Source organism: Aphis gossypii, chromosome 2 (genome assembly GCF_020184175.1).
Source record: "Aphis gossypii isolate Hap1 chromosome 2, ASM2018417v2, whole genome shotgun sequence".
Taxonomy (NCBI): Eukaryota; Metazoa; Arthropoda; class Insecta; order Hemiptera; family Aphididae; genus Aphis; species Aphis gossypii.
Window position 1 is genome coordinate 57,045,085 of NC_065531.1, and position 23,600 is coordinate 57,068,684.

The following is a 23,600-nucleotide window of genomic DNA, read 5'->3' on the forward strand; positions in this document are numbered from 1 at the left end:
CAATTTTTTATAACTTTGTTTAATATATTTTGTTTTATTGTTTCTTTTATATATATTGGTATAATTTGTTGTAATAATTGTATTGTAATTTCATACAATTATATCTTGATGTATTAATTGATAATTTATATTGACTTTGTTATATTATATTTTAATACATCTCATTATCTATACACAATATATATATCTTAATCATACATACAGTCCACTTGTCGTTAGACATATTCATTTTAAAGCGTGGTTACCCCGAACAACGATTTGCTAGGGACCTCGCTTACATTTTTTGGACCTTCGTTCCGGATATTTTGTTATCAATATGGCACCTTCAAAATCTTCGAAACAAGAATTAACGCGAGCACGCGTCGCAAGGGACGCGGCGTTAAATTCAATACGGAAAATACATGCACTGGCTATGGAAGCGGACACGGATGAGCATAAACGACCAATATTTTTCGCACGTCACGGGACATTAGAACGTGCGGTTAAGTCGTTTGAAGCGGAGCAAGGAAATGTTCTTTCTTCACTGGTTGAATTAAACAGGTCTGACGAATTTACAAGTTCAGATTTAGAAATTACTGAGGACATGGAAAAAATGTGCGGAGAAATTCAAGTGGTGTTTTCGAAATTACGTGGATATCCTTCAATTACACATCAAGGTGCAATCGTAGAACGCGAAAATACGTATAATTCTCGTGCATCGCTGTCGTTGCCGAAGATTGAGCTTCCAAAATTCGACGGTAGTCTTTTAAATTGGTGCGCGTTTCGCGATATGTTCACGTCACTAGTGCATGAAAATCGGTCAATAACGGATATAGAGCGCTTTCATTATTTGGTGTCTTGCTTATCAGGATCGGCCTTGAACATTGTCAAATCAGTTCCACTAACCTCAGATAATTATGTAATCGCCTGGTGTGCGCTTCGGGATCGTTATGATAACAAGCGGCTTCTTGCTACAGCACATTGTGATAAATTATTTTCATTTGAACGTTTACAACGGGAATCGGTATCCTCGTTATCATCTTTTGTTAATACTTTTCGTGAGAATGTGGCTGCGCTAAAGGCACTTGGTGTTGTTGATTTGTCTGGTTTCTTGCTATTCTACATCGGAGCCCGCGTCATTGATCCTGATACTCGTCGATTATTTGAAGCAAGTGTACCTCAAGAAAGCATACCGAAGCTGGACGAACTGTTGGATTTTGCTGCGAATCGGTGTAAGATTTTAGAAAACGTCGGCGCTAACACGGGTACGCTGTCAGTGGGCAACAGTAGTTCTAGAAAGGACAAGGGCGGCCAGACGTCCGTGAAGACTTCATTATCGACTACTGCCACTGCCAAGAACAAATGTGCGTTTTGCGATCGTGATCACCCGTTATTTCGATGTTTAATGTTCAAGAGGAAATCGGTCGCCGAACGGCGGGAGTTTGTCATTAAGAAAGAATTATGTTTTGTTTGTCTACGTCCGGATCATGAAGCAAACTCCTGTAAGTCGGCGTACTTGTGCAAAACTTGTGAAGGACGACACAGTGTATTGCTCCATTTAGATTCAAAACATAAGGGTTCAGGGAAAACATCAACACCTAATACAATGGCAATTTCAAAACCGATTGAAAGCACCACGGATCAGAACTGTACAGCTACTAACTTTTCAGGCGCTGTGAAATCGGATGTTAGTGTTGTACTGGCTACGGCGATAGTGAGAATACGAGACCAATCTGGTGAGCTGGTGCCAGTGCGAGCTTTATTAGATACTGGATCACAAATTTCGGCCATTACCAATCAGTGTGCGATCCAACTTGGTTTACCACGTCACAAGGGACGAGTAGAGGTTAGTGGTCTGGCACAGCAGCCCGTACGAACTGTTAAGGGTTCAACCAATTGTAGCTTTATTCCTTTGTTGTATGATGCACCGCAAATATCGGCCACCAACATTGTAATATTACCAAAAATCACCGCTCTTATGCCGAATCAAAAATTACCCATTTCAATTCGTGAGCGATACGGGCATCTTCCACTCGCTGACCCCGATTTTGATGTACCAGGTTCAGTAGACATGCTGATTGGAGGGGATTTATATCCATTCATCTTGCGATCGCGATCGGACATTGTCCATAGTCCCGGTCTGCCGTCAGCATTGAACACACAGTTTGGATGGGTAATAGTCGGAGCCATAGAAGGGTCAAGAGAATACTCTACGGCTTCATCGTTGGTGGTTCATGCGGCATCAGATAATCAAAATATAGGTGAGCTTTTACAGCGATTTTGGGAAGTTGAAGAACTTGATATAAACCATAGCCCAAGCACAGAAGATGAAGCATGTGAAAGACATTTTCAAGAAACAGTATCGCGGGATTGTAATGGAAGATTCCATGTTGCTTTGCCTTTCAAATCCATAATTTCTAGTTCAATGGATAAGGGAAATACAAAGCATGACGCTCATTCATTAGGCCTAGGATCGTCCCGGGCATTAGCTCTGAATCGCTTATATAATCTTGAACGTCGCCTAAGTAAGGACGAAGAGCTATATAACGCCTATCGTGATTTTATGGATGAATATATTGCACTAGGCCATATGAAGTTGGCTGAACGCACCGGAGAATATTTCATACCACATCACGCAGTTGTAAAACGGAAGGAGAATGATATAAAAATTCGAGTTGTTTTTGATGCCTCCGCCCCTTCTTCGTCGGGACGTTCTCTGAATGACTGCTTAGCAACTGGGTCTAAATTGCAAACCGATATCGGTGACATCTTGTTGCGTTGTCGATTCTATAAGTACATATTCATAGCGGACATAGTTAAGATGTATCGACAAATATTCGTTCGAAAAGAAGACCGTGTTTACCAACACATTCTTTGGAGACGTTCACCACACGAGCAAGTACAGGAATACGAGTTGTGCACTGTTACCTATGGTATAAATTCAGCACCGTTTTTAGCAATTCGCTGTCTTCTTCAATTGGAACAAGATAATGGTCCAGAATTTCCATTGGCAAGGCAATTTCTGCGGTCATATACCTATGTGGATGACATTATTGCAGGGGCCGATACAAGGGAAGGCATATTGAAGGTTCAATGTCAAGTCGTTGGGCTGTTACAGAAAGGCTGTTTTCAGCTCAGTAAATGGGCCAGTAATTGCCCCGAAGTATTGGAAGGCATTGCGAAGGAGGACTGCGCCAGTAACCCATACTATGAACCTCATTCTGGACTGGCTATAAAAATATTGGGACTTTACTGGGACCCGTATGGAGATACATTCGGATACAGGTCAAATATTACAGAGATGCAACCTACAAAGCGATCAGTACTATCAGTCCTCGCTCGATTATATGATCCCATTGGAACATTAGGCCCAATGGTTTTCTGGGCTAAGTGCCTAATGCAAGAGCTATGGCGCCAAGGACTGAACTGGGACACTCCAATTTCCAATGAGATCTCTTCCAAGTGGAATATGTTCATAGAAGAACTTACATCGTTGGCGCACTTGAAGTTACTTCGTCATATTAGCATTGGAAAATGCATAAAGGCTCAGCTAGTGGGGTTTGCAGATGCGTCACAAAGGGGTTATGCTGCGACGGTCTTTCTACGAGTAACGGACAATCAAGGTCTTATTAAAGTGCATTTCATTGCTTGCAAGTCAAAGGTTGCTCCGCTAAAGACATCCAAGATCGATAAGTCTTTGACCATACCCCGGTTAGAACTATGTGCCGCACTTTTGTTAGCACGTCTCCTTTCACATAAGATGTCACTGTTAAAGGAATTAGTATCTGTACAAAGCATCAAAGCATTCTCTGATTCAACGATTGTTTTGTCATGGTTAAAGGCCGAGCCCAAGGATTTTAAAATATTTGTTACAAATAGAGTAAACAAAATAAAGGAGCTACTGCCACAATGTGAGTGGAATCACGTAAAAACTACGGAAAATGCAGCGGACCCGGCATCAAGAGGGTTACTCCCAAGCCAATTAGTTGCTTCGCAGTTGCATTTGAACGGTCCGGAATTCTTACGGCAGCCTGAAGAACAATGGCCGAGTCAAACTTTAACAAGACTTCCTTCCGAGCAACTTCCAGATTACAAACAACCAGTCAAGTGTGTGTTGCATATTCTTAAATGTAAAGAATCAGAAGAGATCTTCCGTCGTTTTTCGTCATTAACGAGAATGCAACGAACACTCGCGTATGTATGGCGCCTCATTGACCGTTGCAAACGGAGGCCTGTAAGGAGGGGCCTACTTACTCAAATTGAACTCAATCGAACACTTCTTAACATTATTAAGCTTACGCAAAATTTTTATTGGGAAGACTTACGGAAGCAGTTAGAAAATACATCGGCATCGATAACCCCCAATTCACTTGCTCAGTTGTCACCATATTTAGACAAGGAAGGATTAATACGTGTCGGCGGTCGACTTCGTTTCTCGCTTCTGACCGAGAAAGCTAAGCATCCGGTGTTGCTCCCTAAGGCTGCTCATGTAACGCAGTTAATCATAATCCATTATCATATGAGCCTTCTACATGCCGGTCCAAAATTAGTTATGGCTATGATTCAAAGGAAATATTGGATTGTGTCAGGACGTGCAGCCATTCGGAAAATTATACATACATGTGTTAGATGTGTGCGCCATAGAGCTGCTTGCCCACAACCAGTCATGGCAGACCTGCCACCAGTACGAGTACAGCCTCATAGACCATTCGCATTCGTTGGCATGGATTACGGTGGACCGTTTATTGTGAAAGAAAGCCGTCGACGAGGTGCTAAGACTAACAAGGCTTATCTTGCTCTATTTGTGTGTCTGTCAGTAAAGGCAGTCCATCTCAAGTGGTGAAGCTGCCTGTGTCCTGATCAGAAGGTTCTTCTATCAACCAGTTTTTTTTGTATTTTTTATCATTTTCATCTATTTAATGTAAAGTGGTACAAGATGTACAATTCATTACTCATTATTTGTTTATTTTGTAATTTTGAAAGCATCCTTTCAAAGGCGGGAGGATGTTGGATACAGCTCTGGAATGATCGACGATATTCTCGATCATTCGACAAACGCGCCTGGGCCACTGCGACAAACTCGAATATTCTAGACGCGACACCCCCTCCCCCCGCTGCTGATCTATCCACGACGGTCCCTATATATATGGGCCGCCGCGACCGTTTGGCTCGCTAGTCACCGTATTCTTTTGCGTTGGTAATTTCCACGTAATTATTGGTGTTTTGTCGGCTGTTGCAGTGGCGCAATACGCGGTAAGAACTTTGTTGTTTATTGTTTTTTATATATATATATATCGGTACAATTTTTTATAACTTTGTTTAATATATTTTGTTTTATTGTTTCTTTTATATATATTGGTATAATTTGTTGTAATAATTGTATTGTAATTTCATACAATTATATCTTGATGTATTAATTGATAATTTATATTGACTTTGTTATATTATATTTTAATACATCTCATTATCTATACACAATATATATATCTTAATCATACATACAGTCCACTTGTCGTTAGACATATTCATTTTAAAGCGTGGTTACCCCGAACAACGATTTGCTAGGGACCTCGCTTACACTAAGTAATTAGATATCTTCACATAAATATATAAGATTACGTATGTTTTTTACCAGAATTTTTACGACAACACTGTTTTTGATGCACACTAAAACACTACTCTACACTACAATACTTATAAACACATCACATTAATATTATATTTTTATACAGAATTTTCACTGCTAATCAAGGTTATTGTGCCATTTCAAGTGAATCGTAGTTAATAATAATAATTATTATCCAAAAAGAAAATCAATGTCGTAAACAAACACAAACAACAAAAATATAGCATATATATATATATATATATATATATATATATATATATATATATATATGTATATGTATATGTATATGTATAAATTGTAGAAGCATAGCAGAGAAACAGATCTGAAGTTAAATAACGGAAGTGATGTGAGTAGTGGTGTGTCTAAATAAATATGAATCCTGGTGGAAGAGATTTTTTTATATTATATTTTTTGTAATGCCACCTTGCCAGTAAATCGTATTTTTGTTATTTGAAGACAAAGACAAATAAAACAGAATGCAACTAAAATTCTAACGATAAGTAGGTAGGTGAGCATTTTTGAATAAAAAAAAATTTCATTTGACTTACGAAAACGTATCTGATTTAAAGTAAATAGTAATATTGATCACGCCTCTCCAACCTATACAAATATTATATGAGTTTCGAAATACATTTCAATAGCACGTTATATAAATTAAGAAACCTATACATAACGATACTATATATATTTTATATGTCATGTTGAAGTGTTTAATGTAAGTTTCCAGTTGATAAATAAAACTCAATCATTTATTTTATGACGTTACAAAGCAAAATAAAAATCACGAACATGTACATCACAATATTATATGCTCACTGAGGAAAAACATACATAGTGATAAATTACGTAAATTTCATCATTGTGATAAAAAGGAAATTCTTTGTTTGGTTTATTGTTAACTGAGATTAGATCTTTGATGGCAATACGCGTTTATGTCCTACCACAAAATATAGTAGGTATATTATTATTCTTTTGATCATTGAAACTCAATAAATTGTTTTTGACTTTTTAGTTTGTACATATAGTACACATTTTCGATTTTGTTTTTAATCGAACTCAACAACGTTTTACGTGCCTCTACTTCGAATTTGGCGTGTTACCTATTTCTATACACAATATACGTATTTTTTAAACTCACAATACGGTCATCATCGATTCCGGTAAACATTTTGAATATCATTATTGTATTTATTGTTATTCATATCGGAACAGCGGGAAGATTTTTTCGATTTATTTACATAGTCGATGACCGTGGACCAATAACAATTATATTGTATTAGTATGTAACTAATGGATTTCGGCAGCGGCATCGGTACAGTGTGTAAATTTTGTCATGCATTATTGTCTGCGTGACGAATAGCTTTCCGGACTCATTGGTGCTCGATGTATGATTCGTCTTTTTTTCTTCTTCTTCGTTCGACATGTTACTGATGAGTGCATATGTGAAGACCAAAACGATATGGACTCGCGCGCACATCGTTTATATAATATTATACGATACACGCATAGTACAATTATAATAAAATATAGTATGTTAGCAAATCTGAACAGTTATAAGTTATAACGAATTACGAAATCGTTATAATATGCATAGTAGGTACATTAAGTAAGTAATTTTAACAGAAACATCAGGTTAGGTGTATATTATATAAGTTATAAGTCTTAGAAGTTAGAACCCATTACAAAACATTTAAGTAACGACCTAACACCTTACAATGTTTATTTGGGTTTAGTGAAACAATACTCAATATAATATATTTAATATCTTTTTCGCTCATCGAGCTACAAAAAATCTAGTATAAACACGAAATACATAATGTATTTTTCATATTCACTATATTTGGATCAATATAAAATATGTGAATACTTTTATATTTATTTTGTGCGGGAGAAAATACGTTTCCTATTAATTCGTCCATAGAAACTTTTATGAATAATATGCTTTATGAGTAGATAGAATTTCTCAAGTAGCTCAGACAGCTCATCTTAGAAATTTATAGAAATAACTTGTAATGTAAGTAAACAAAATTAATGTGTGTTGATTGAAGTATTATAATATATTAATGGTAATGTACAACTTGGTCGAGTAGTCGATATTTTAAGTGTAGCTTGTTCAGCTTTTGCACATTCAAACAGCAGTGAATAAATCATCGACGACGACTAAATGATAACTTTAACGGTGGATGCAGACCTCTCGGCCACCACTGATCGCTAGACATCACAATGGAAATAATCGTGGTAGTGGTGGTAAGGAAGAGGGGTGGGGCAGTCGTCGTCAGTCGTGGAGCAATCATCATTCATTTCGATCAGCGGGGCACAATAACTTTTGAACTATGTTGTTTTTTTCTTATACATATTTATAATATATATAAGACATATACGCTCCACTCGTCTACCCACCTTTCGAGACATGCGTTTTTACCAGACAGCGACGGTGGAAAATAATAAAGTCTTATTATCGTATACAGCAGTTTTATCTGACTCGGTTTGACAATAGATATACTGCACGGGATCTACTCTCCCTTTGTCCGGACAACCATAACACTCGCACACACACATGCGTTATAAAGCTTCTTTTCAATGTCGTTTTCCTTTGTGTCACGCGTTCGACTTGCCCATCGCCACGGCCGAATCGTATTTATTACCGGGTGTACGCGCATTATACATAATATTATTATATTATATCGTACGATATTATAACGAGCACGATATCGTATAGTGCTCTGACGATGGGACGTATATACGCTGAACAGTATAATATAATTTTATTACATTATAGGGTCGTGACTCTTGGTGGCAGCCTGCAGTTTTAACATTATAATATATGCGGTTACACAGCTAAGTTTTCTGGTCAAAACGGTCTATTATTATCGTCATATGTATATTATAATAATAAATCAAAATTAATGTTATTGTTTATATTATAATGTGGCAGCAAGCTGTTACCTGTCAAACTGGCGTGCATTATAGATGCATATACTGTATAAACATTGTCTATTTATTGGCGTGGGCCAATGATGCTGTTGATCAATTCAGTTCTTGTGAGGTTTTATATTATGATCGTATGATATAATTTTCAGCGTACGCCTATGCTAAACTTAACCGGCACAAATACTCATGAATGTATGCGTTTATAGATTTTCTCTGCATAATGCATATTGCAACGTATATCGTTTCGATTGTGTGCATTTGTTTGAGCATTTATAATTTATATTGCTCATGACACTTTCATCAAGAACCCGACATAGGTTTATTTCCGCGAAGTGTGCTAGTGTTACAGAGTTCCATGCACTCGACGTATAAACGTACCTTTAAAATTGTTTGTATGATTAATCAGTCGATTGCATACTTGAAGGGTAAACACATTAGTTATTATTTACGTCAACTGATATCCTATATGATTTCACGGTTATAATATTATTAGGTATAAAATATGTTAGTTGCGTCCACTTGATATTTTGATTCAATTTTGAAATTAATAGACACCCCATCGATTTAACTAAATGGATCACTATCTTATAAACTATAAAACTTTTGACAATACGAGTATACTACTCTGCTATTTTGACTGTGGCCACTCGTCACAAACAATATGAAATATCATAAGGTCCTGCCCGATCAGTGTTTTCAATTAACTTATATATATAAGAAATTCACAATGTGTTGAACACAACATTAACCTGAATTAGATCACTTGTCATTATCTTCTAAAAAATTCACCAACAAATTATCTGGACAGATGTACCATTTTTTTATGATTTTGATTCATTTTTTTTTTAATAATTTAACTCTGTTATTACCTTACTCGATTTCATTTAGTTTATTTGTTTTTTACTTTATTAGATTGTAGTTCTTGCTTAATACGATAATAATAATTATTATTATAAATTTCAGTTAAATACTCATAGTTTATGAATATGTAATTATTTCTCATTAAATAAGTTAAATACGATGACAATTTATATACATATATGAATTTAAAATTAGCTATTTTACTGTAGAGAATAAAAAAAATTATATCTAACTAAAGAAGTAAAAACAAACTTAACCTAGAAATGTAATGATATATCTAATTAACTAGCAATAAAAAATTGCGAATTATGTTTTAAGCATTTTTTTTTTACTATTTATTTAAATTTTAAATATTTGTATGTATCATCGTATAATATACATTTCAGTGTAAGTTATATAATTTGTTTTTATCAAAATTATTCTTGAAGTAAAATAAACTATGTTACAAAAACTCATCTTTTTATAAAAGACTAAATTAAAGAAAATATGTAAAAATGTTATTTAAATATTATGTTTCATTACATTGATTTTATATTCAGTCAGTGACAGTCACTTTAAATATAATATTATAATTAAATGAGTTTTACTGAAGTTTCTTTTTTTGATGATGATGATGATCGAATACCTACAACTTAAACAGCTAAGACCACCATTTTTAATTTAGTTTTATAATACTAAATACATAAAATTGCATTTTTTTTTTGAATATGTATAAGAGTAGAATATTAATAATTAGATTTATTTATCCAATCCGGTTTCTTTTAATAAGGAAATTAGATTTTTCAAGATATTTTGGACTGTTAAATTAATTAATTTGCAGAAAAAAAAATTAAACATAGAATATCAAGTGGTATAACACCCATATATAAAGCAGCTATGTTGTTACTCATCACATTATATTTTATATTACCTCTAAATTTTAAATACAATACTGTAAATCATTTATGATGTGCCTTTTATTATTAATATCATTGTTATTAGTAAAAAATTGAAAATTCTAATCAACTATAAATTTATTACAAATCAAATTTATAATACTGATTAATTAATTTAATATAATAGATTATGTTTAACAATAATTAATTTGGCTGTATTGTTTTTATAATAAATCACTATCAGGTAATTTAAGGATAACAAAATTAAACACATTTTTTAAAGAATTAGTGTAATGACCATTTATATATTTAAAAGAATTCTTAAAAATAAATATAGGTACCTACCTATATTGTAATATTAAAACGATTTGATGATTGAATACCAATTTCTATGAAATAGAAATGAGAAGTGAGGAATACTATAAAAATGTATAATTCGAAGTAGAAATGAAATTATAGATATAAAAAAATAGGCATATTTTTTTAGCATTTAATTTATGTATAGTTAAAATACTCGAAAAAAATTATGACTCGAAAAACATCAGATATAAAAGCATTAAGCATGTACGTAATGTACTCTTAAACAAGAATCCCATCAGTAAAAATTCAAAAAAATTAATTAATTAATAAATATAAATACAAAACATCGACTGTCTTTTCTGTTAGCCTGAAAAACTTCAAAAATGGCTCTAAGTAAAGACACAATTGATTCGGGTACCATGAATTGAAACTTCTAACACTATCGTACGTCCGACAACAAAATGTACAATGTTATCGTCTGCGGACATTTGTAGTTCCGGTTATCAGGAGGAAACAATACATTTTGAGCAATCTCGTTTTTATTATTATTGTGGCGACGTGAACAATACACAACGAGCCGCCCAAATTATTTACGATGTCGACAGCGTACAATAGGAAAAACCCATGTTCTAGAATATTCCGCGATGGTCTCGCTAGAGTATATTCGGGGATGTTCTAGAACAAAGCGGAGCCTATAAATACCAGCTGATCAGATGCTCAATTTTCATTCCGTCAGTGACTACGTATCGCGACTTACCATGTTGTTCAGTCCGCAGTAATATTGTACGCGTAATTGGTATTTGTTTGTTATATTTCATTCTTGTACATACATATCACAGTAATATAGTGCTTAATATTTTATAAATTGTGAGTGATTATTTATTACCATAAACCACAAATTGGTGACCTCGACGTGATGGAAAACAATGAATCGTCAGTAGCCAGAGTCGCGGTGAAAATTCCCGAGTTCATTTCGTCGGATCCTGAACTTTGGTTCGCCATGGTCGAGGGAAGTTTTGCCAGCGCAGGTATCAAGATCGACAGTACGAAATTTGGGTATGTTGTCGGCGCATTACCACCCAAATATGCGGTTGAAGTGAAAGATATCATAATGGCACCACCATCGGAAAACAGGTACGTAAAAATTAAACAAGAATTGGTCAAACGTCTCAGCGCATCCCAAGAAGAAAAAACTCGCCAACTATTGGAACGGGTCGAAATGGGTGATAGAAAACCATCGCAATTTTTACGCCATCTTCAAAGCCTAGCTGACACCTCCATTCCTGAAACACTGTTAAAAACGCTGTGGATGGGCCGACTACCGAAAAGTATTCAGGTAGCGCTGGCGATCGTCAAGGACTGCAAACTCGAGGACCTCGCAGCACACGCAGATAATATTGCAGACGCGTCTGGTCCTATGCTACCTCAGATCGCGGAATCAACTGTGAGTAATACTCTGGAAGCTACGTTAAATCTTAAGCTTTCACAGCTAGCGCTAGGGATTAATCAGGAAATCACGGCGCTGAGAAAAGAAATCGCTGAGATCAACACCCGTCCTGCACGTGGGCGAAGCCCCGATCCTAGTGCCCATCGTTCAAGATCTCGATCACGAAGTCGTAATTCACACGGTGTCAATGGAATCTGTTGGTATCACTGGCGTTTTGGATCCAACTCCCAGAAATGTGTAAAGCCATGTACATATAAGTCGGAAAACTAGAAAGGCAATCACTGATGGCGGCCAGTGAGCCAATGCCATTTCCACGCCGCCTATTTCTAACCGATCGTGTCTCACGAATACAATTTCTTATTGACACTGGAGCCGATTTATGTGTATACCCACGCAGTGTGGTTCAAGGTCAACGAGATAAATCGGACTACTCCCTATCAGCAGCCAACGGGACGACCATTGCTACGTACGGAACTATTACACTTGCTCTTGATTTCGGACTTCGTCGAGTTTTCACTTGGAGATTTGTGGTCGCGGATGTATCCAAGCCTATCATTGGTGTGGATTTTTTAAACCATTATAATCTTCTGGTAGATATACGTAATCAACGTCTCTTGGACGGTCTCACGCAACTCACTGTACAGGGTCAAGCTGCGAAATGCGACATACAATCCATCAAAACAGTTGTCGGAACAACAAGGTACCATGACTTATTACAGGAGTATCCTGAGATAACCCGACCTGTTGGAGTAATCAAGGACATCAAACACAACACCAAACATTACATCCAGACGACACCAGGATCTCCCGTCGCGTGTAAACCAAGGCGTCTAGCCCCTGACAAACTCAAGGGAGCCAAAAAGGAGTTTGAGACTATGCTAAATTTGGGTATAGCTCGACCTTCTAAAAGCCCTTGGTCTTCACCACTCCACCTGGTTTCAAAGAACACTACGGACGCATGGCGACTCTGTGGAGATTATCGTGCACTTAATACTCGAACTATCCCAGACCGCTACCCAGTTCGTCACATCCAGGATTTCACACACTTCCTTCACGGAAAAAACATTTTCTCAACAATCGATCTGGTAAGAGCCTATAATCAAATTCCTGTAGCAGAGGAAGATATCAATAAAACGGCCATAATAACACCATTTGGACTTTTCGAGTTTCCTTTTATGTCTTTCGGACTCAGAAACGCAGCTCAGACGTTCCAACGTTTTATTGACGAAGTACTCCGTGGACTTGAGTTTTGTTTCAGTTATATCGATGATATACTGGTAGCTTCTACTTCTGAAGAAGAACATATCAAGCACTTACAGATCATTTTCAATCGGTTACGTGAATACTCTTTAGTAATCAACCCTTCCAAGTGCATTTTCGGACAAAAAGAAGTCAAATTCCTAGGTTACCTTATTTCCACAGATGGCACACGTCCTTTACCTGACAGAATCGACGACATCTTGAAATACAAGAAACCGACATCAGCAAAAGGGTTACGACAGTTCCTGGGTATGATAAACTTCTATCGACGTTTTATACCCGGAGCTTCAGAAGCACAAGCACCATTGAACGTCTTACTGGTTCCCAATCTCAAAGGCAAAACTCCTATCAACTGGACACCTGAAGCTACTGCTGCTTTCGAAAATTGTAAAGAGAAACTTGCCTCAGCCACGTTACTTGCTCATCCTCGCGACAATGCACCATTGGCCATTGTAAGTGATGCTTCTGACACCGCAGTGGGCGCGACTCTCCAACAATTCGTCAACACGGGATGGCAGCCTCTCGCATTCTTTTCAAAAAAACTTTCAGTAACTGAATCTAAATACGGAGCCTACGATCGTGAACTCCTTGCTATCTATCTTGCTGTCAAACATTTTCGACACATGGTAGAAACTCGCAATTTTACCATTTTCACTGACCACAAACCCATCACTTTCGCCTTTCAGCAGAAACTTGAAAAGTGCTCACCACGCCAATTTCGTCACCTAGATTATATCTCACAGTTTACTACAGACATAAGATATGTGCCAGGTAAACAGAACATCGTGGCCGACGCTCTCTCTCGAGTGGAAGTTCTTTCGGATACACTGGATTATACTGCCCTGGCTAAATCTCAACAAGAAGACGACGAATTAAAAACGTATTTACGGAGTGACACTGGACTACAGCTTAAGCAAATTCAAATGCCCGGCATGGATGTTCCTGTGTTTTGCGACACCATGACACCAACCGCCCGACCTTTCATTACAAAATCTTTTCGACGTGCTGCTTTTAATACTGTCCATCGTCTTTCACATCCAGGCATAAAAGCCACTACCAAGTTGGTAACACAACGCACCACTTGGTTCATTTCCTCAACCATCACAAAGATTCGAACATGTACATTTAGACCTCATCATTATGCCATATTCAGAAGGATTCCGCTACTGCCTTACGTGTATCGATAGATTTACTCGATGGCCGGAAGTGATACCTTTGGAGAACCAAGAAGCAGAGACTGTCGCCCGAGCATTTTATACACATTGGATTTCAAGATTTGGTACACCTCTTATTATAACGACTGATCAAGGGAGACAATTCGAATCAAACCTTTTCAAGTATCTAGGATATTTGACTGGTACAAATCACCTTAGGACTACGGCCTACCACCCTTCAGCAAACGGTATGGTAGAACGAAGCCATCGACAGCTTAAGGCCGCTATCAAATGTCACCAGAACAAACGGTGGACTGAAATACTCCCAACAGTCTTATTAGGCATACGAGCAGCTTGGCGCGAGGATCTGAAGTCCACATCCGCAGAACTTGTATTCGGAGAACCACTTCGTCTACCTGGTGAATTTCTCTCAACAAGATCAGATGACGCTAAGTTTGAGAACGCAGCAGAGTTCATCAAGGATCTTCGACACCAGATTCGCCAGATACAACCGGTAAATGGAACCTGCCACGGAGAAAAGAAAAATTTCATATTTAAGGACCTCGCCACCTCCAAACAAGTGTTTATTCGTCATGATGGACCGAAAAACTGTCTACAAATGCCGTACGACGGCCCATACCCAGTTGTAAGTCGCAATCGGAAAACCTTCTGCATTGACGTGAAAGGGAAAAAGATAACAGTGACTATTGATAGACTGAAACCAGCCTACATAATTGCTGATGACATACACGAGGAGGTTAGCTCCAGAAACATGAAACATGCCACACCCGAATCTATCGCAAATAAGGAACCAAAAACAGAAGAACCGACACCAGAAACAAAAGACAGGAAAACGCGTTCCGGTAGAAGAGTCCATTTCCCCGAACGTCTTCAAATAAGTTCCTGCTGACTCCATCACTGGTAGGGGGGTGATGTGGCGACGTGAACAATACACAACGAGCCGCCCAAATTATTTACGATGTCGACAGCGTACAATAGGAAAAACCCATGTTCTAGAATATTCCGCGATGGTCTCGCTAGAGTATATTCGGGGATGTTCTAGAACAAAGCGGAGCCTATAAATACCAGCTGATCAGATGCTCAATTTTCATTCCGTCAGTGACTACGTATCGCGACTTACCGTGTTGTTCAGTCCGCAGTAATATTGTACGCGTAATTGGTATTTGTTTGTTATATTTCATTCTTGTACATACATATCACAGTAATATAGTGCTTAATATTTTATAAATTGTGAGTGATTATTTATTACCATAAACCACATTATTATTATTATAATACTAGTATTTTGTTGCTTTCATAAAATAAAAACGGAAAAAAGAAAATGCCTAAATGAACAGCAATACGTTATTATCACGATTTTTACCGATTCGTTACGAACGATTACTAGCGGAAAAACTTCTTCACCACTATAATAATATGTACATGCGGCACTGCGGGCTATAATATCGTAAACCATTATAAAAATTACCCAAGCTCACACACTTTTACTGTACCATAAACTTTTTACAATAACACATTAAAAGTTTCAGACCTTTTAATATATACGCGGGTAAATAAGAATATTTTGTACATGTATACACATAAATTTTATTTGGAAAACGATAATCCGGATGCTCGGTTAAATGGTGTGAATAATGCTGTTAGAAAAACGTTAACTTTCGAATAACATCGTTCTATATTATAATATTATACTAGATATATGTTTATTTATTTTTTAATTATGTATACGGATAAAGTTCTCCTTTATTGTAACTGAGCAATTTGTATTCTTACAAATAGATCGGTTGAAAAGTTTTGGCAAAGCTTTTTGTACGAATATATATTATAACGTTTCTTTAACAAATTAATGAGTTTTTTTCATTTTTAGTTTTATTTTTTTTTTCTTTAAAAGTGTAACTTTTCCAACAACCTTGGCATTTTGACGATATATTTTTTTTACTTGCTTTTTTAGCAAATACTTTTTAAGTATTTTACTCATTATCCATATAGAGCTCAATTTTATTCCTAAAAACTAAAAAAAAAAAAACAGTAATTTATTATTATTTTATTTTTTTTAAATTTATCTAAAACATAAATATTAATAAACAATGTGTGTACAAAAATGTATACAAATTATAGTACGAAAAAAAGTATGTATTTTTTATTAGTATGAAAATCATTTTAAAATTAAAGACTGAGTCATTATTTCCAATATATATAATATTATAATTGTTCTAATTTTTTTTTTTAATGACATGCGACTCATAAGACTAAAAAATTATGTTTTAGTTTTCGGATTAAAAATATTTTTATCCGATTTGGAATTTGGTTTTTGAAGTAAACATACTACACTTTACCAAATACATCGTTAGAAAATAATATACGACCTGGTACATTCTTAAGCTTTTTCCTAGCTTTTGACCGTGAGCCGAAGGTACAAAGGACTTCTACTTCAATTAATAATGCATTCTATAACCCATTCACTTCTTCGTAAAAACCAATTGAAACATTGGGTTTTAAAAAAAATTAAAATAGTTATAAATGATATTATTATTAATTTTTTAATTAATTATTTAGTCTTTTTCACGAAGTATATTTTATTATATAAATAATAATTTTGTATTTACTACGTGAGAAATCAGAAATTTATTTTATATACCCAACTACATCTACATGACGTTATGTACAGCAATGTAAATACAGGCAGCCACGGATCTAAAAAATGTAAAATGAGAATTGAACTAAATTTTCAGAAAATAGCGAGGAAAATATCAACAACAATCTCCAATTTTAATACACAATAAGATAGATAATATTATTAAAGAGAAAATTGTATAATAATACTAAAAATAGTATTTATATTTTGAATTTATGGTTTTCATAACATATGAACTATATATAATATGAAAAAAATATAAAATAATTAACATTACTAAAAACAGGTGAGGTCTAAATCCACTTAAACCTTCTGGATCTGCACCTGAATAAAGGTGTATTTCATGATTAAGAAAACTTTCCTAATAAATTATCAATATTTTATAATATTATAATTTGATTATAAATAATCATCTGCAGACTTAATAATTATAAAATATTTTCAAATGAAGTTGAAACAGAACGTATAAATGAATAAAATAAAGATGTGGTCCAAACATAATACAATACATATATCATATTTGTAAGTACTATTGAATAAATAAGAAAAATATATTATATATACTGTAAGTATATATTTTATGATAAAAATAATAATATTAAGCCACATATATAATACACTTTTAGATAAGATATAAAAAGTATAAAACATTTATATTCATATATAGGTATTTAAAAAAAAATCGATATATCTTCTTAAGTGTAGGATGACAAAAATATAGTACATGTTAACAAATAATAAATCGTTGCAATAATGTACTCGAAATGTTATGATTTATCACTATTAAACAATATAAATCATAAAGTAATGAATATTTTTATGTATCTAAATACTACATTTACTACAACTTCTTTCTTTTAGATAAAGTATTATTCACTAAACACGTTTAAAATTTTAATTTTTTATTATTTTTCACTTACTCGTGACTCAGTTGTATACATAAATACATTAAGTATCATATATATTTATTATATCAAAAATACGGTGAAAAATTATCTCAAGAGGACGTCCATATTTGCATGTATTTTTTCTATTATATTTAAGCATAATATACCAAAATTAATGTTCTCCAGTTACATTTTTGAGTGATACATAAGAATTGTAAGTATTAATTCTTTACATACTACTTATAACTTAATTACAAATATTAAAACTATCATAACAATTACACGATAGAACATGCATAATGTTATTACCTGAAAATAGCATCATAGTTCAATTCACTCTAATATTTAAGCCAACAACATACAATTTAAGAATTGGAAGTAAATTGTTATATGGAGACAATATGTCATGTAGGTACGACGTCATTTTAATATTTTTAAAAATTAAAATAATTTATCACAAGAAACAATTAACAGTGGTTTAGAATTAATAGTTTAATACTTTAATCAAATCATATTATGTGAATATGAAAATATTATAAAATAAAATTTAAAAAAAAAAAAATGTAGGTTTATTATACTGCATAATAATATAATGATGTAAAATGATGAACAATATATTATAATTTATTACGATAATACAATAATATGCTACCTACTCATAAGAATATTATATAAATCATTCCGTAATATATCTAACGCGGCGATATGTATAGGCAATTTAGCTACTTTGGTGTATTTTTTAAGATGCAGTTATTTCTAAAATTATGACAACTACTAACAAAAAAAAATACACAGCTCGTTACTCTTCCCGGGGATTATTGACATCATTTTTTTTTTTAATTCGAATTATATTGACAACTTGTATTACAGTCAAATCCGCCGTAATTGTTAATAATCGTATTTTTAAAGTAACAGTTATATTACAAAATTACTTGTAATATATATATATATAAATGTTTTAATTTCTTTTACGAGTAAAGTTTATAATATAATAATATAAATTAATTATAGTATAATACAAAACTTCAACCATTTCATTGTATACACTGTAATTAAATTCAAAAAAGAGTGGAAAAAAGTTACTTCTAAATAGTTTGTTAAAAATATAGAACAATACAATGAATAAACTAGGTTTTAACATGAACTAAGTTTAAGTTAAAAATATACTTGTATATTATGCAGTAATTTTAACGTAACATTGTGGTTAATTTTTTTTGTAAATTGCAAACATGAATATTTATAATAATATTTTCAGTAGATTTGAAGTTAAACTGTATTAAGTGTTTAATAGAATCTAAAAAAAAAAAAAAAAACATTTTGATTTTTCATAAATTAAACGAATATTATTAAAAAAACTATGATAATATAATAAAATAAATTATGCTCTAATAAATATAATATGTCCAATTTTTATTTACTACAATTTATTATTATTATTAATTTTTGGTATATAAATAATAAGAAAAACTTTTATACATTTTATAAATATCCATAAAATAGTTAGTTCAAATAATCATTTATATTATATTATTATTATTATATTATTTATAATAAATAATATTTCTTATAATATGTTTTTATAATGATTTTTTCCTAGAAATTTTCATATTAAATGTTTTCATAGTATCACCAATATTACAAAAATTAAAATCAAGTACTAAATTAATAACTTTAATTAACTTATATCGTCTCTTCGATATTTACAGTTTAAATAATATATTATTTCACTTTTCGCTTATAGCAATTTTCGCTTTTTAAAACATCTTAGTTTATAGTAATAGTCTATAAACTTCATAGAAATAATTTCCCTTTTCTTAAATAACATGAATGCTTTTATAAAATGTATATATTTACATTTAATTTCTATTATTTTTAATTGCACTTATGATATTATTATATTATTATGATATTATTATATTATACAATATGCATGTAATATATTGTAAATGTATATGTAAAATGTTTATCTTTAATACAATTGTGAGTTTTTATTATTTGTGAAAGTGTTCATGGTTATGCAGAAATTCCATATCTGATGAATTAGTAATGAAAAACCAAGGTTTTGACTAAGATATTGATTATAATAAACTATTTTGCAAATACATAAAAACTTAAATGTTCATTATTTTTTTTTTTCTATAGAACTAATGAAAAACTCCGGAATATTTTTAGAGTTTATGTTTAGGTTAATTTATTTATTAAAAACTATAACTGATAAGTTAAGACTAAGGTCATACTTATTTTATATGTTTTACACAAATAAGAATTTTTAATGTACTTCAAATATGCACGGATTTAAAATATATATAGTCAGATTTTATATATTATCTTCATTATTATTGATAAATGAAAATATTCTATTCTCAAAAAAAAATATAATTCAATCTTACGTAGGTATTACTCATAAAAAAATAAATTACTAATATAAATATAAATATAATAAAAAATAGTATAATTTGACAGAATGTTAAGAATCAAATGCTTATAATCAGTTTTGGTATACGAAGTAGATTATTGAATTCAAATATAATACTTACATAAATCACATCAGTGACCCAATCAAAAATAAGATAACTCGTAATTTGACAAAATTCTCTACAACTGTAATTTTCTTAAATAAAATAAAAAGGGAAAAATCCATTAGTTTTTTTTTTTTAATTTAATTTGTCAAATATTTATTATATAATATAAGAAATTATTGAAGTTATTCAATTATATATATTTTTTTATATTTTACAGATAGAAATATATACCGTTTTTTTTTTTAATCTAACCTGAAAATAATGTTATAAAATAATAATAAAATAATGTTTCTGATATCTGAGTGATTATATTTGATTTATATTATTTATATTATAAGTAATTTTTAACATCAATAGAATATTTAACCTAATTATGGTTATACCATACATATATATATTTTTTAACAAGTATAGAAAATAATCTACTAGTACACATATTTAAATTGATGTATTTGCTAATATTTATAATTAAAATGACGTCAATGTGTTGCCGTTATTTGTGCAACTATAATTTTTGATATTATGTATTACTTTAATATGTTAATAATTATTGACAATCATATCCTTATACTCAATTATTAGTGTTCGGCTTTGATAATAATAGTAATACAAAGAATATTATAAATATATTATATATATATATATATATGTATACAAAACATTTTCCGTAAATTATAATACATATTAGACTTCTATAGAATATAATTATTAAGAGTTGACGATTTAACGTCACTAATTTAACTGTAATTATAAAGATAATAATATGCTGAAATTTACAGATAAAAAAAACTCGATAACATGCTGTAACAAAAATAAAATTTGAAAATAGAAGATGCAGCCTTAATGGTTTTTATATTCAACTGTATTCTGTGGATATGCTTGAGAAAGCTATTTAAAATTAGTGAGACCGACACTATAGATGGTTTGAAAATTCATCAATAAGATATCAACTTGCAAACTTACAGCTATAATAATTATTATTTGTTTCAGAACAAACGATAGGATTTCGTTAGGTTGTGACACGGCGTTGTGTATTATATCAAATTTCAAAAACGATTCTTAGTTATTACTTTACATATATTATGATATCGTTATGGGTAATATATAATGATTAATGAATCTTTCAACATTAGATACTCATTAAATTATAAAGGTAACGAGTGCTTACATTAAAATATTAAATTATCACTCCGTACGCAGAACTTGTTCAATGTACATACTGTTAGCTTTAATTCTATTTAAAAAAATAATTTGACATTGTCTCTTTACATTATCATTATTATTATAATATCATTACTGTTAAATAACATTTTGAGGTATTGAAAAACCATAGAGTTAACGAAAACTGGCGCAAACAATTATGCGCCTTAAATGTACATATATTATCTATAATTTAGATATATTGTGCAGAAGATTAAAAATGACCTCTTTTTTCTTTCTTTTTTTTTTTTATTTGACTTATTAAAACCTAAGCGTACAAACTCTGCTGTGTGTACAGTGTACACGGCAAAACGGCACGATTCCGGAATTTTAATTTAGAGCAAACCACGTATAACAAAATTGCACCGTCCTATCCTGTCAGTAGATAGTGTTTTTCCTTTTAGTATTTGGCGTAGACTGTAAGGTATTATTTTAAATAAAACATATATATATATATTTATAACATTCTAAATGTTGAACATACATTTATTTATGAGTACCGAGTGAACGAAAATTTCGTGTTACCTATATAAAAATAGTATTAGTTAAAAATGAAAACTTAAAAACATACGATAGGCCAGGATGGCAAGTACTGTATACATAATTTGTTTGAATTTCAGATATAAAATATTAAGATCCTCTCATCTCGGTTTTTTTTTATTACTAACAACACTGAACTTGTTTTCAATGAAAAATTTTTATTTTATTCGCATTTGGTAATACATCAAAATGAACACTGTCAAATATTTTGCAATATTTTATAAATTCTTTCGGGAATATACTACTTATTAACTACTTATTATTGAAATGGCATTTTATTTCAAACAAACTGTGACATTAATTTATAGAAAGTTATCTATTTATACATTTGAACTCATTATTTACAACAATTTTTTTGAAAATATTGTAAATATTTTTATTTGATTTAATGTTACTGTAGTAACATGTGAAATTATATTTTTGTAAATTAAATTTGTTATTGTTATTTAATTTTATATTCTAAAACAAGAATATTTTCAAAGTAGTTACTATAATTATACATAAAAATCGAATTTTGAACAAGAGTACTTAACAAATAATAAACCATACAAGCATTTATAATTGGTTCACTGACCACTACTTTGCTCTTTTAAATTTTAAATATTTATAACTATTTATAACTAATAATCAAATAGTCGATCAAAATTAAATTTAACTGTTTAAATGTAGATAGGAATAATAATCTGCTTTTAGGAATATTTAACTAAAAATGTATATTAATTTTAAATCAGTATATATTTTATAATAAAAATAAAAATATTATTTTGTAATTTATCAAAATATATTTATAATAAAATTAAAAATATCCAGATTAAATAGTATAGACACTTAAAAGGGTTACTTTGTAAGAACAAAAATATACTTTATTTTATTACAAATCTTTGTCGAACTACTATTCTAGATGACTTTTATCTTTTATGAATAAAAATAATAATAATTCAATATGCACACAAACACATTTTCAATATTTTCTAAAATCAATTTTAATTATGTCAATATAAAATTATTGACACATCACAAAAAGCATGCATATTAAAAAAATGTTATAACTTTATTAAGTTTAACAATGTAACTAACATGTAAAAATGTACCTAACTACATTATATTTTACTTATAATAATAATTCAGTTCATCAAAGTAAAGGTAAATATATTTTTTTTATTTAAAACTTTCTTTAGTAATGGGTTTTTGTTAATAATTTTTGTTTATTTGAATCAAAAATTAACTTATAGAAATAGAATCAATAAAATAAAATTATATAATAATAGAAGCTTTTAGTCCAAATTCAGGTCATTTTTAAAATTTTAAATCAAAGCTAAAAGATTCAACAACTACTTTAGTGTACTTATATACTTATTT

The 23,600-nt window shown here is 31.8% G+C and overlaps 2 protein-coding genes across 2 annotated transcripts; both read left to right on the forward strand.

The window, feature by feature from the left end:
- Positions 1-316: 316 nt before the first annotated feature.
- LOC126549829 (uncharacterized) lies at positions 317-4,822 on the forward strand. Its single transcript, XM_050200215.1, has one exon. The coding sequence runs from the start codon at positions 317-319 to the stop codon at positions 4,820-4,822; it is 4,506 nt and encodes a 1,501-aa protein (XP_050056172.1).
- A 6,669-nt stretch (positions 4,823-11,491) lies between these two features.
- LOC126549830 (uncharacterized) lies at positions 11,492-15,346 on the forward strand. The gene is made up of 3 exons (XM_050200216.1): positions 11,492-12,191; positions 12,281-14,323; positions 14,412-15,346. Exons 1-3 carry the CDS (start codon positions 11,492-11,494, stop codon positions 15,344-15,346), a joined length of 3,678 nt encoding a protein of 1,225 aa, XP_050056173.1.
- Positions 15,347-23,600: the final 8,254 nt, after the last annotated feature.